The sequence below is a fragment of the Peromyscus californicus genome, unplaced genomic scaffold (assembly GCF_007827085.1).
Source record: "Peromyscus californicus insignis strain IS unplaced genomic scaffold, ASM782708v3 Scaffold_4__1_contigs__length_199733344, whole genome shotgun sequence".
Taxonomy (NCBI): Eukaryota; Metazoa; Chordata; class Mammalia; order Rodentia; family Cricetidae; genus Peromyscus; species Peromyscus californicus.
In genome coordinates, this window is record NW_026294562.1 from 25533783 (window position 1) to 25547121 (window position 13339).

The 13339-nt window shown below is 40.7% G+C and overlaps 1 protein-coding gene across 3 annotated transcripts in view; it reads right to left on the reverse strand.

Annotated features, from left to right (window-relative positions):
- Positions 1 to 969: 969 nt before the first annotated feature.
- Positions 970 to 13339, reverse strand: part of Tnks2 (tankyrase 2) — a 68390-nt gene continuing 56020 nt past the window's right edge. For all 3 annotated transcript variants that reach the window (XM_052761635.1, XM_052761636.1, XM_052761634.1), the window contains 6 exons: positions 12039 to 12136; positions 10188 to 10262; positions 8769 to 8874; positions 6129 to 6315; positions 3650 to 3806; positions 970 to 3116 (listed from right to left, as the gene is read on the reverse strand). In XM_052761635.1, coding sequence (XP_052617595.1) covers positions 3054 to 3116; positions 3650 to 3806; positions 6129 to 6315; positions 8769 to 8874; positions 10188 to 10262; positions 12039 to 12136 — 686 coding nt within the window. In that variant the 3' untranslated portion in view covers positions 970 to 3053. The remainder of the gene's footprint in view (positions 3117 to 3649; positions 3807 to 6128; positions 6316 to 8768; positions 8875 to 10187; positions 10263 to 12038; positions 12137 to 13339) is intronic.

The following is a 13339-nucleotide window of genomic DNA, read 5'->3' on the forward strand; positions in this document are numbered from 1 at the left end:
GCAAGTGCTCTACCACCGAGTGACAGGACTAAGCACATTAGCAGAGCACACTTGTGCAGACTGCTCTATGGTATGCTGGCACACCACTCTGGGGGCTCCCTGCCATCTGTGTTATGGGAATCACAACTGTGAGTGCCCAAGTGGAGAAGACATGTAATAGTAATAACTACTCCAGGCCACAACCCAGTAAGCCAAGAAACACAGGGTGTCTATGAGGACTTAGGAGACAGTGAAAGGCAGTACTCTAGGTCTACAAGTTCTGGTGACCAGGGGTCACTGCACGCTGTCACTGTAGTCTTCTAACTGGACAGGACAGGAGGTAAAGGCACAGTCAAGAGAACTAATTGTTAAGAGCTTTGGGAAATTTATTTGCATGTTTTCTTGCCTCAACCTGCAAACAATTGGATCACATCATACGTGGGCATGCACTCAGAAAACAGCAAGCAAACACTTCAATATCATCTTAAATGAAGCAGGAAGATAAAGCAGCTTAAATAGACTTCCAAGTGAGACTTCGGGATACCTGTACCATCACTCTCTTCTTATGGAACGCTGAGGACTGATTACATACAGATCATTAGCATATGGAAATATAAAATACACTACTTTTTTTTCTTTTAGAGAAAAAAATATGACTAGCTTGGAAACGTATCAAGAATGTTTTTATGACATAGAAAACAAAAATATATTCTCTTTATAATTAAGTTAAGCAGACTGATTTTCATGAATGAATTTTTAGGACGACCAACATCATATTAGATGGTATAAATGTCCAAACACATCTTACTTTTATCATAAAGCCTCTGAGTAAGTATGGCCACAACATTCAACATTTTACATTTATGCTGACACTATCAGACTCAAAACTACACTGTTTTCCTGTAATTATGATTACTGTAATCTCAATGAATTTCTCAAGGACCACTCAACACATTTATACTACTCCAGTAATTACCATGCTACCCAGAAAACAAGTCAACAGTTTATTAAGAATTAAGTGAGGGCATGGAATGTGATACAAGTAAGACACTCAGATGGGCAGAAGAGCACTACACACACAAAAATTAAATTTCACTTCAAAAAAAAAATCACAAGGCAAAAGAAAAAGCAATTCAATCATTATAAAGTAAGGTATTCCATGCAAAGCACTAGCCACACCCCAGACTCCCAGCTCCCAATAAACACTGCCATGCTAGCGCATTAACCTCAGTGGAAAACAACACAAGTAAGCCATGGCTTAGAGGAGGCGTCACAGCTCAGAACTAGACCACGATTTTACAGGAGAAACAATTCCAGATCCACGCATAGGGCAATAGAGGCCAAACGCTGAGAAGTGTGTAATTATAAACCCCGTTAATTCATTTCATTACCATTTAACTATAAAACTCAGAAGCTTACAGAACCTGAAAATTTTACAAAATTTGGCATATTCCTTTTATGTTCCAAGAAATGATTTTAGGATCACATTTATAATTAATAGAGGGCTGTATAAAAGCACTTCCAGGTCAGGATTTGACCTCTTAAATCTTGACCACAATTTACATCATAGGAACAACTCCAGAAATACATTTCTCTTAACTCATAGGACAATAAATTTGACTTTCGAGCAACTATATGTACAAGTTTCTCTAAAGGACCAGTTAATTAAGAGACAAATAAATGCAAAACCAAGATAAGGTATTACGGAGAGCGAGGAAGATGTCCTCATTTACAAAGACTTAGGTGGGTAAAGTCTCTCCTTGGTTTCTGAGTGTACTGCAGGAAGGTAGGCCTCTGTGTAGGACGATGAGCACAGGTTTACATCAGAGAACAGTCTGGAGTGGCCGGCCTTTCATGGAAAGCAGTTTCTTCCACAGCTGCCACACGGAACAGAAGCCTGTGACAGCGTACTTCCAACTGGGCAGAACGCCTTGACAGGAGCAGGACGCACTGGGCTTGCTCATTCTAGAGGCTACCCACAGACGGATACAGCCACATTTATGGTTCTGGGTTGTGTTTACTCATGAGAAATAGACTTAGCTATAAATATAACCACAAGATCAAGAAAAACTTAAAACAAAAAGTCCCCACTCCCACTTGCTACTCCTTTTTAGACTGAAGGTAATCAGAACTGAGAAGTTGTCCAGGCTTGCCTCTCCCAAGTCTGGAACTTCACTTCTACTCACATTCCATGATCAGAACACTAAGCATTCAGAAGCCAGGGAATGAGCCTCTTGAAAACTTGGGGGAGCTTGCTCTCATGCCCAGAACATCAGAGAGCTCTCTGAAGCAAGAACCAGAGTTTGAGGCCATCGAAGAAGCTTCCTTAGCCACCATCCCCACCACTTCACACCAGAGCTCTCTGGAATGTGTGCCTTGCAGATACAAAGGCATCACAAATTAAATTTCCAGAGAATTCATAAAATTCTTAAAGAGAAAATATTTCCTGTGAGAGAGAGAGATGCTTCCATCAGCAAATTAAACTTGCTATCAGGGTTTCCCCACTAGGTCTACACCAGCAACCGAGCAGCCTCTGGAATCAAACGTAGCAATCACTCAGGCGATGACAGATGAAACACAGATGAGCAACACATAGGAAAATACTCTGTAAACCGTGGCAGCTCTAGAACACTTTATAGTACAAAGCAATGTAAATAAATATCGGGCTAGTACAAAAGCTCTTATTTACATTTTACAAATGAAACTGTATTCAGTGTAAATGCTGTGTTTTAAAGAACACAGTACTGATTAGTAAAATGAGTTCTGTTGAGGGCATTACCATTTTTGTTAGAATCGATACACAACGTATAAAAGATTCAAGTTAACTGTTTATAATTTAGTACAGATAAACCCAGTTGAACCTGGAATGGCATCTGTTAAAGTGCTGAAAAACAGGAAATACTTAGAAACACTGTACATTATTAAAGCTTTATCAAGTCAGAATGTTAAGCTTCTTTCACATTTTTATCATTTTTTGCCACAGGCCTGTAGTCAGGATGAGTTTTTTTTCCAGCCAAGAAGTGAAACTGAGGAGGCCACCAGCTGCTTCAGGACGGTAGGTGTGGTGGCACTGGTCAGCCGTCAACCATACCTTCAGGCCTTACAATCTGGTAAGTTATTAAATATTCAGGATAAGCCTGGAAAAGAAAGATTCGTTCAAGTGTTGGTGTGTTTTATTTTATTGCATGTTAAGGTGTCCTTGTATAAGCATTCCAAACCTTGAGGAGTTCTGCAGAGCAGAACTACTGGGGATATTTCTCTAACTATTCCCACCGCGACCCTAATTCTTTCTTCTCATCGGCAGGCAGGTCTAGGGTGAGTATTAACTACATGTTTGTCTGTTAACCCTGACTTAGAATGCTGCTGCTCTAGAGCAGCTTTTCATTAGGTCTTTGTCATTGTTGGCAGGAAGGAATTAAACACCATTGCTGCATTTTACAGGGGAAAAAATAGGGAAAAAGATCCAGTAATGAGCGACAAATTCTAAATAGGTTAGATAGATTTATCAATGGTTCTTTTCTGATTTTGAAAACCTATGCCAAACATTTTATTTGTAAATTTCCAAGCCTGAAATTATTCCCCACCACCCAAATCCAGTTATGGCAACATGCCCTGTCCATGTAAGAGCCACATCCTGTTGAAGACAAACCAATAAAAGGGAGGTAGGTACCTGTTCTCCTCTGTAAATCACGTACTCAGCTAAGGCCAGGCCGTTGACACTGGGTCGGCCAGTGACTGAGTGATGGCCAGGGGGAGAGTGTGCCATTTTCATCGCACTGAACTGCAGGAAAGACTTTCCTAAGGTCACCCGGCAAAAGAGCAGCTGCCTAAAACATGAAAAGGAAATTTCACCCTGAAAACAAACTGAACACACAAACCCAGAACAGTGAAGTTTTATGTTAACAACTACTTCCAGACAATCAATAAGTATTGTGTTCCAACAACAGCTTAGGGGAAGTCAGAGAACATTGCTTATTACTAATAATCACAACCATAAAAGACAAGTCAAACTTAAGCATTCACTGTACAGAATTTCAAATTCTGTAGCCCCCCCCAAACACTACAGATTTGTGACCCAAAACAGAAATGGTGGTAATTCATACCCAGAAGGAACTTCCTAATTAAGACACAAGTCTAAACTTAGGGGGCAGTAAGAAAATACAAGCTGGGCCTAGTGAATACTAGCATTCAGGAGGCCGAGGCAGGAGGTTTGAGGCCAGCCTGTGCTACACAGTGAGTTCCAAGACAGCCTGGGATAGCGTGAGACTTGTCTCACCACACAAGCACGCACGCAAGTGTGTGCATGAGAGAGGGAGAGAAGGAGGGAAGGAGAGAGGGAGGGAAGGAATGAGAGAAGGAGGGAGGGAGAGGGTACGAGACAGAGACAGAGAGGAAGAGCAGGAGAGTGGGGTAAGGAGGAAGAGAGGGAGGCAGACAAGAAACAGACAGACAGAAACCAGGAAAGTGAGACTTCCTGTGTGTGGGTACGGGGGGAGAGGAGGCATTAATTCTTATTTTTTGGTTTTTTTCAAGACAGTAGCCTTGTCTGTCCTACGCACTCTGTAGAACAGGCTAGCCTTGAACTCACAGAGATCTGCCTGTCTCTGTCTCCCAGGGCAGGGACTAAATGTGGTGCCAAGACCGAAGTTCTGTTCTAGCATACTTCGGGATCACCTAGGAACTTGGTGGAAAACCCAGCACTATAGTCTCATCCCAGCCCTACGAAATACCAGCAATGCAAGAGGCGGGGCCTAGAAGTCTGCATGCTTGTTTGGTGTTTCTCGGGACTTTTATATTATATATGGGTATTTATCTCATGTATGTGTGTGAGCCTGCTCAAGGTGGCCAGAAGAGGGTGTCAGATCTCCAGGAATTGGGAGTTACAGATGTTGTGAGCTACCACGTGGGCAAAAGGAACTAAAACCTTGGTCTTCTGCAAGAGCAGGTGTTCTCTTTCCTACTGTGCCTTTTTCTTTAGACTCAGCAGTCTGCATTTGAACAAACCCTCCAGGCAATTCTGACATATCCCAAGGCTTGAAAAGTACTGCTGAGGCCTGAAAAATCCGGGCCCTAACTAGAATGAGTCTTAGTAACTAATGTTACCTGACCTCTCAACTGAAAAATGCGGGCCCTAACTGGAGTAAGTCTTAGTAACTAATGTTACCTGACCTCTCAACTGAAAAATGCGGGCCCTAACTGGAATGAGTCTTAGTAACTAATGTTACCTGACCTCTAAACTGGCCTACAAAGATTTAATAAATTAGGGCCAAGCTACCTGAATGATTAAAAGAACTGAGAACAGGCAATTAACTAAAAGGGAAGTACAGAGTAGTCATGTGATAATTACTTTCTAAGAGAATTAAAGCATTTTAATTACCTCTCTTACGGATGTAATGTTAGAAAGTGAGGATTAGGATATAATAATGAAAAAGAAATTACTACAGGGATTACCGTAAAACGATGGTAACTAGACAACTAGCTGCATTGTGTGTTTATGTGTGCGTATGGTGATAGGCACTAAACCCAAAACCTCATGCCTATCAGGCAAGAGGTAGCAATACCTTGTTATATTCCCAGACCCCAGTAACAGGATTTCTGGGATCTACAGGCCTGTAATATTCAAAGGCTTAAATAATTTCTCTTTGGTGCTCAATGTTACCTTCTATTCAGCAGTTGTGGATTTGTTTGTTTGTTTGTTTCCCCCTTCTTCTTTTACTCACACAGATTCACTTGCCTCTGTCTCCAGTTTTGGTATTAAAGGCATGTCCCACCATGTCTGGCTATTTTTTCCTGCTTGAGATAGGTTTAGCTGTTTGCCTAGGTAACCTTGAACTCCTACACTTCCCATCTCATCTGTCAACATAGCTGGGCAGTAGGTGTGCACTACCTTGCTGGTTCTCCTCAGTGTTCTTCATGAAGTACCAAGTATTCAAATGAGAAATTGAATTAAACAGGTTAAGTGCTTAGAATCATGCTGGCCCATTCAGATCCTTCAGTAAATATTAGCTATTATTTTAACTTATGAGGAGACAAAGTTTAATCTGGATCCCTCACGTTGTCAGATATGCCTTACCCTCCAAGTTTTTCAAATATGTAATCAGTTCTCATCTAATTATAAACAAAACAAGTAATAAGAAACAATCTCTCACCTGTGGCAAATGTAACAAGATCTGTCTTTGTGAATTGGACATCCAGTGCCACCTCCAATTCCATACACATACTGATTGCTTTTGGAAGAGTTTTCAGCAAAATAAATTCCAGCTCCAAACATGCCACCTATGTATGCATGCCTTTCATCAAAGCCCTTATGGATAATTGCGTTCACAAAAGGAGACCCTAAAATATAAACAAATGGGCAACAACAACTTAGAAACGAAACAAAAGCTTCTGGGAAGTTGACTTTCCTGAGGAACGAGGATTAAACCCAGGGCTTTGTGCATGCCTGTCAAGCACTGAGCCACACACCCAGCCCTGAATGTCAAACTCTTTGTTTTTGAGACAGTGTGTCTGTACACAGTCCTGGCTGTCTTGGAACTCACTATGCAGACCAGACTAGCCTTGAACTCAGAGATTCACCTGCTTTTGATTCTAAGTGCTAGGTTAAAGGTGCTTGTCACCACACCTGGCCCCCGAATGTTAATTCTTGAACATGAGCCACTACTGGAATACAGTGTCAGCTGGCTTGCCACTTTTTAAGTTTTGTTGTCTAAGACAAAGTTTCTCTGTGTAACAGCTCTGGTTGTCCTGGGACTCACTCTATAGACCAAGCTCGTCTTGAACTCACAGAGGTCCACCAACCTCTGCCTCCTGCGTACTGGGATTAAAGATGCGCTGCCACCCCCACCAACCTGGTGCCATTTTTAAATTTTTAAAAAACACTTTATTTTTAATTATGTGTATGTCTGTATGTGTATGTGCACATAAGTGCAGGTGTGTGCAGAGGTCAGAGGTGGTGTCTTCTCTGAAGCTGGAGTTACAGGTGGTGTGAGCCACTCAGTGAGTGGGTGCTGGGAACCTAACTCCATTCTTCTGCAACAGCAGTATGTGCTCTTTACTGCTAAGTCACCTCTCCAGACCCTGGCTTGCTAGTTTTAGAGTTAAGAATTCCTAACATTGATAATAATTCTAATAATTCCGATAGGTGGTGGTTCAGATGCCAAAGGACAGACTCATCAGAAAACAAAACAAACAAACAAACAAAGATTATTTGAATATCAATGTAAAACATCAGATTCCAGAGTCAAACGAGTGTCACAGTTCATTTCAAACAGCAAGGCTAATTGCAATCAGGTCTGCAACCATGACTGTTCTCTGTGCATTTTTACTAGCTAGTCAGAAGTCCCCAAGCAGCCTGTCAGCTCTTAGTCTGTTCCTTGTGCCTCTTCTGTTCTTCCACTTCTCTTTCATCACCTGCTTAGAAGATTCCACTGTTCCTCCTTCATTATAACACCGAGTTAATAAGTAAGGATTGTGCCTGTGCCATGAGATTATTGTGATGACTTTTTTATGACTTTAGAATGAGCATAACATCTAAATACTGTATAAGAATCTGTTCAGTTATAACTATTCTAATAGGGGATTGTCAAACTTAACACTTTTATCAATCTTCGCCTATGGGTAAGATGCCCAAAGGCTTTGATAAACAATGTGAAAATCTGTATTTAGCTCCGCTATAAACTTGAAAAGACAAACACCTGCCAACTCAGGAAATAAACACTGTATTTTAAACGTGACAAATAATGGTGCTTTCAGTTCCACAAGCATTGGCAGTAACCTTTACAGGCCCAAAGACAATGGATATTTTAGCACAGAAGGAAGTTAAATATGGTTCTGACATTAAACACAGGACAAGAGCGCCAGGTATGCTGGCACATCCTTTAATCCCAGTACTTCAGAGGTAGGGGCAAAGGCAGGTGGATTTCTCTGAGTTTTAGGCTAGCCTGGGCTGGTAGTGAGAACTTATCTCAAAACAAAACAAAACAAAAACAGATAGGATGCATTCATTCTGCAAAATGATTTTCATGTCTTTATCCAATCAACTAGATGGAGTGACCTAAACAACAAACCCCCGTAAAGAAAAAAAAGGAGTGAGTAGTCAGCATTCTTTTTTCTTTTTGAGAAAGGGCTTCTCTGTGTTAACAGTCCTGGCTGTGCTGGATTTGTAGACCAGGCTGGCCTTGAACTCTCTGAGATCCACATGCTTCTGACTCCCAAGTGCTAGGATTAAAGGTGTGCGCCACCACTGACAGGCCAGCATTCTTATTTCTGCTTTTTCCTATCACAGGAATTCACTAAAAATACATTCATTCATTCCTTCATTCATTCACTGTGTGCAGGTATCTGCCTGCACAAGTGTGCCGCTACACCCACTTCAGAACTTACTTCTCTCCATCAGATTTTGGGGACTGAAATCCAGTCATAAGGCTTATGTGACAAGGCTTTTACCTAATGAGCCATCTTGCTGGCCCTGAATGGGGTAATCTTAATTTATAAACATGTTCATTATAAGGTACATCATCACAAAAAAAACTGAAAATATGGACAAAAATGTAAAAGTCAGAGAAACACTATCTTTATTAAGAAGACATAAGTTGCTGGGCGGTGGTGACCCATTGACTTTAATCCCAGCCTGGTCTACAGAGTGAATTCTAGAACAGCCAAGGCTACACAGAGAAACCCTGACTCCAAAAAAAAAAAAAAAAAAAAAAAAAAAAAAAAAAAGAGACACCAACAACAAGGAGGACAATGATGGTGTGCGGTCTCACAGGGAGGACAGGGTGAGAACTTACCGTGAAACAACATCCTTTCATTTGCATGGTTGTGGTTTTCTTCAGAAACTTCTTTTCTCCGGTGTGTGTATCTTTCCCACAATTTCTTGTTACAAACCTTTTGAATCTTTAAAAACCAGGGAAATTAAATAATTCTTTTTATTTTACCAAAAACCACCACATAAATGAAAGAGAATTCCTAAAGTTGTCCTAAGACCTCCATATGTTTGTGGTTGTACACATGCAGAGTGTGTCTGTGTAAGCTTACACGCATGTAACAATTTTTTTTTTTCAAGGAGAAAAAGACTACACGTCACCAGGAAGGGGCCAAGAATACTTGAAAGCTGCACGAAATACTTCAATTTTAAAATTACTTAAAACAGGAAGTATTACTTAAATAAAAATCCTCACTAAGTCATTACTGAAATACCTCAGACATGCTAAATTTTGTAGAGAAGAAGAGCACAGTACCCTGCTCTTCTGACTTTATCAGACTCAAAATTCCATAAGCATGATTTGACACAGCCACCCACCCTCTTTCCTGTCACTCCTTCCCCTCCAGTTCCTATTGGACTATGTTTATGAGCACTAAGTGCTACAGCCCTGTGGTTCCTAAGAGTACACAGCAGAGCTGCAGTTTTAGTACTGGCTCAAAAACAAAAAAAATCAAAATACTGGTAACAGATGTAATCAAGGACCCTTATTTATGTATAAAATGGAACAAAAATAAAGCTATTTTAGCACACATACACACACACACACACACACACACACACACACACACACACGTAAATATTGTACTGAAATACCTTTAAAGAGGAGGAACTAGCATCAATCAGCTTCTCTCCTATTTCATGCTTCACAAACCTTTGTACTCCCCTTGCCTGAATGATCTGATTGTAGCAGATACAATCAAGCAAACTAAGTAAGCGTTAGTGTTGACTAACCTAAAGGATGCACCTACTTCAGGGCATACTAACACTGTTCAATCAGTTTATTTTTATTTATTCACTTTGTTTTCAAGAACAGAGTTTCTCTGTGTACTCCTGGCTGTCATGGAACTTGCTCTGTAGATCAGGCTGGCCTTAAACTCAGAGATCCACCTGACTCCCAAGTGCTGGCATTAAAAAGCGTACACCACCATGTCTAACCTAAAAATAAATGAATCGTAAAAAAAAATAAAAAAGCTGTGCACGGTGGCCCACACCTCTCATCTTAGCACCAGCACGAGGGAGGCGAGGGCAGGAGATTGGGATTCCAGACTAGCCTGGGTAGGAAGTGCGACCCTGTCTGAAAAGACAAAATGTGACAGAGCTTTGGAGAATTTTTAGTTTTGGAGGACAGTGTTCCCCTTCAATAGTCGCTGAAGGCATGTCAAAGAGCCCTGTGCTGGACAGATCATCACGTTCTTCTGGAAACTTTATTTTCACTCATTGTTACCTTGAGAATGTTGTATCTGTTGAAGATGCCTCCAGCATGACCTCCATCTCTGTGCTCTCGGACAGTACTCTGCATCTGACGGAAAAATCATTTAAAATATATATATTAGTTTTTGTCATTTCTGACTTGGGGAACATGGGTTTGATTCATCTGATTCCAATTTTTGAGAATTCAAGACAGGTTTTAGTATTTTTCTTGAAAGGACATAAGTTCTATAAACTCATGAGTACTATCTTTTTTTCTTCTTTTGAGACTGGGTTTCTCTGTGTAGCTTTGACTGTCCTGGACCTTGCTCTATAGACCAGACTGGCCTTGACTCAGAGATCCAGTTGCCTCTGCCTTTTGAGAGCTGGGATTACCATGAGTACTATCTTCTAGAGAGGACTATTAAGCACCCTGAAAACATATTCATTGGTGAAAAGTCACATAATGTAAACTAGGATAAAAGAGAATGCAAAATGTTAAACATAAAAGAAAAACAATGGTTTATTTGTGTTGATATCAGCCTAATAAAGCACAATATATATATTTTCTTGGGAGTATGAGCTTTAGAACTAAAATTCACTCAATTTTGTATCTGTGCTTAATTCAAACAGATGAGGCACGTGGACATCATGAGTGTAGAGGACTCTTCAGTTGGGTGTAATGGCACACACCTTTAATCCCAGCACTGGAGAGTCAGAGGTAGGTGGATCTCTGAGCTCGGAAGGCCAGCCTGATCTAGAGACTGAATTCCAGCACAGCCAGAGCTACATATTGAGACCTTGTCTCAAAAACAAACAAACAAAAACCCCACAAAGGAAGAGGGGTAACTCTTCCAAGATTTCAGTGGACTCAAGAATTCTTTGAAAAGAAAGCCATAATAAAAATTTCTCAGATAAATACTATCTGCATGTCAAGTACTGTCTGAGATTCTTCACTTTGTAATTGTCTTCATAAAGGGAGTGAACACTAGCATTATTTTCAAATGACAGAGACCTTCTTTCCAACAGAATTCTGGTTCCACATTAACTGAAGTAGTAATCCAAGTACCTAAAATTAAGGTTAATTAAGAAATTCAGGGCTGGAGAGATAGCTCAATGGTTAAGAGCAATAGCTGTTTTTCCAGAGGCCCTGAGTTCAATTCCCAGTAACCACATGGTGGCTCACAACCATCTGTAATGAGATCTGGTGCCCTCTTCTGGCCTGCATGCATACATGCAGACAGAACACTGTATACATAATAAATAAATAAATCTTAAAAAAGGGGGGGGGGGGCTGGAGAGATGGCTCAGAGGTTAAAAGCACTGACTATTCTTCCAGAGGTCCTGAGTTCAAGTCCCAGCAACCACATGGTGGCTCACAACCATCTGTAATGAGATCTGGTGCCCTCTTCTGGCCTGCAGGGATACATGCAGGCAGAACACTGTATGCATTAAGATCAATTTGGGTAACAGAAGACTCTGGCTTCAAAGTAAAATAAATAAATTAAAAAAAAAAAAAAAAAAAGGGGGGGGGGGCCTGGAGAAATTGCTCAGTGGTTAGGAGCACTGACTGTTCTTTCCAGAGGACCCAGGTTCAATTCTCAGTACCTACATGGCAGCTCAAAATTATCTTCAATTCTAGGGGACCCAACACCCTCACACAGACGTACATGCAGGCAAAACACCAATGCAACATAAAAATAAAAATAAATTTTAAAAAAAGGAGGGGGGAGAAATGCATTATAAACACTTCCAAATTTTCCAGGTGGTGAAAAGAGGTGGAAGGCACATCCGAACAGATCTGGAAACGTCAAGGAACCAGCGACCGAGTCAACAATGTGAGCGCTTAGATCCATACTACCCATCTTCTTAAGCGTGATGAACATACCTCTTCCTCCACAGACTGAAATTCTTTATCATCAGGAGACAGATCAATGAGAATTGTTCCACTACCAGAGTTGTTTAGAGTTAAATATGGATTAAGACCTACGAAATGAAACTCAGAAGTAAAACATTGCCAATAAAACAGCACCAACCCAAACCAATCACGATTGATCTGACACTATCAATTCCCCAAATCCTAACTTCACAATAATTTAGATTTATAGAAATGCAGACAGGTACACAGTTCACCCAACTTTCCCCAGGCTTATATAGTTCTTTATGTAAACATACTACAATTGTCAGAACTTACTACCTAACACAGGCTTCATTTGGACTGCACTAGTTTTTCCTACCAATGTCCTCTTTCTCTTAACAGGATCAAAACCATGATAGCTAGCACATTATATTCCGACTACTAGTGCGTGAGTGTGTGGGGTGCATGTGCCTATGTACACGAAGGACAGAAGCCAGTATCACATCTCTCAGAGCTGAGTTAGAGGCAACTGCTCAGCTTGTTATTGCTATGTGGGTTCTGAGATCTCAACTCTGGTTCTCATAATCGGGCAGCAAGTACTCTTAACCACTAAGCCATTTCTGTAGCTTTCTCTCTGCACACTAATTTTTTAAGACATTTTATTTTGTATGTTTGTCTGCATGTATGTATGTGCACCATATGAATGCCTTCAGAGGCCAGAAGAGGACCCCTGGAGCTGGAATTAGAGAGAGCTGCATGTGAGTCTTCTGCAAAATCAGTACACCACTCTTTCCTGCCGAGTCCTCTCTCCAGCCTCTCAAGTAACTACTGTTTAACCTGACAGATCATAGTGGTTTTAGGGGCTATTGATGAAAACCCCCTTTCCCTTTTCTTTTATTGCTAATGAGGTCATAAACATGCTTTCTTCTTCAAATTACTTCCTTTAGTAACTATTCAGTCTTTTATTCTAATAAAGTTATCCTTTCACGTTCTGTAACTATGAGTAAGAATTATGGAGACTCGAACAGCCTCAGGCAATTAAAAACCATCCTATAAGTTCATAAAATTTGCTACCTGACTACTAATAAAAATGAATAATAGATTCTTTACTTCTATAATTAATTTGTCATGCTTTCTATTTTTATTTAGAAAATGTGTATGTGTCTGAGTGTTTTTCCTTCATGTATGTCTGTGCATCATGTCATGCTTGGTGTCTGCAAAGGAAGAGAGTGTTTGGTCTCTTGAACTGGATGGAGTTACATATACAGACAGTTGTGAGCCTCTACGCAGTACTGGGAACTGCACACAGGTCCTCTGGAGGGGCAGCCAGT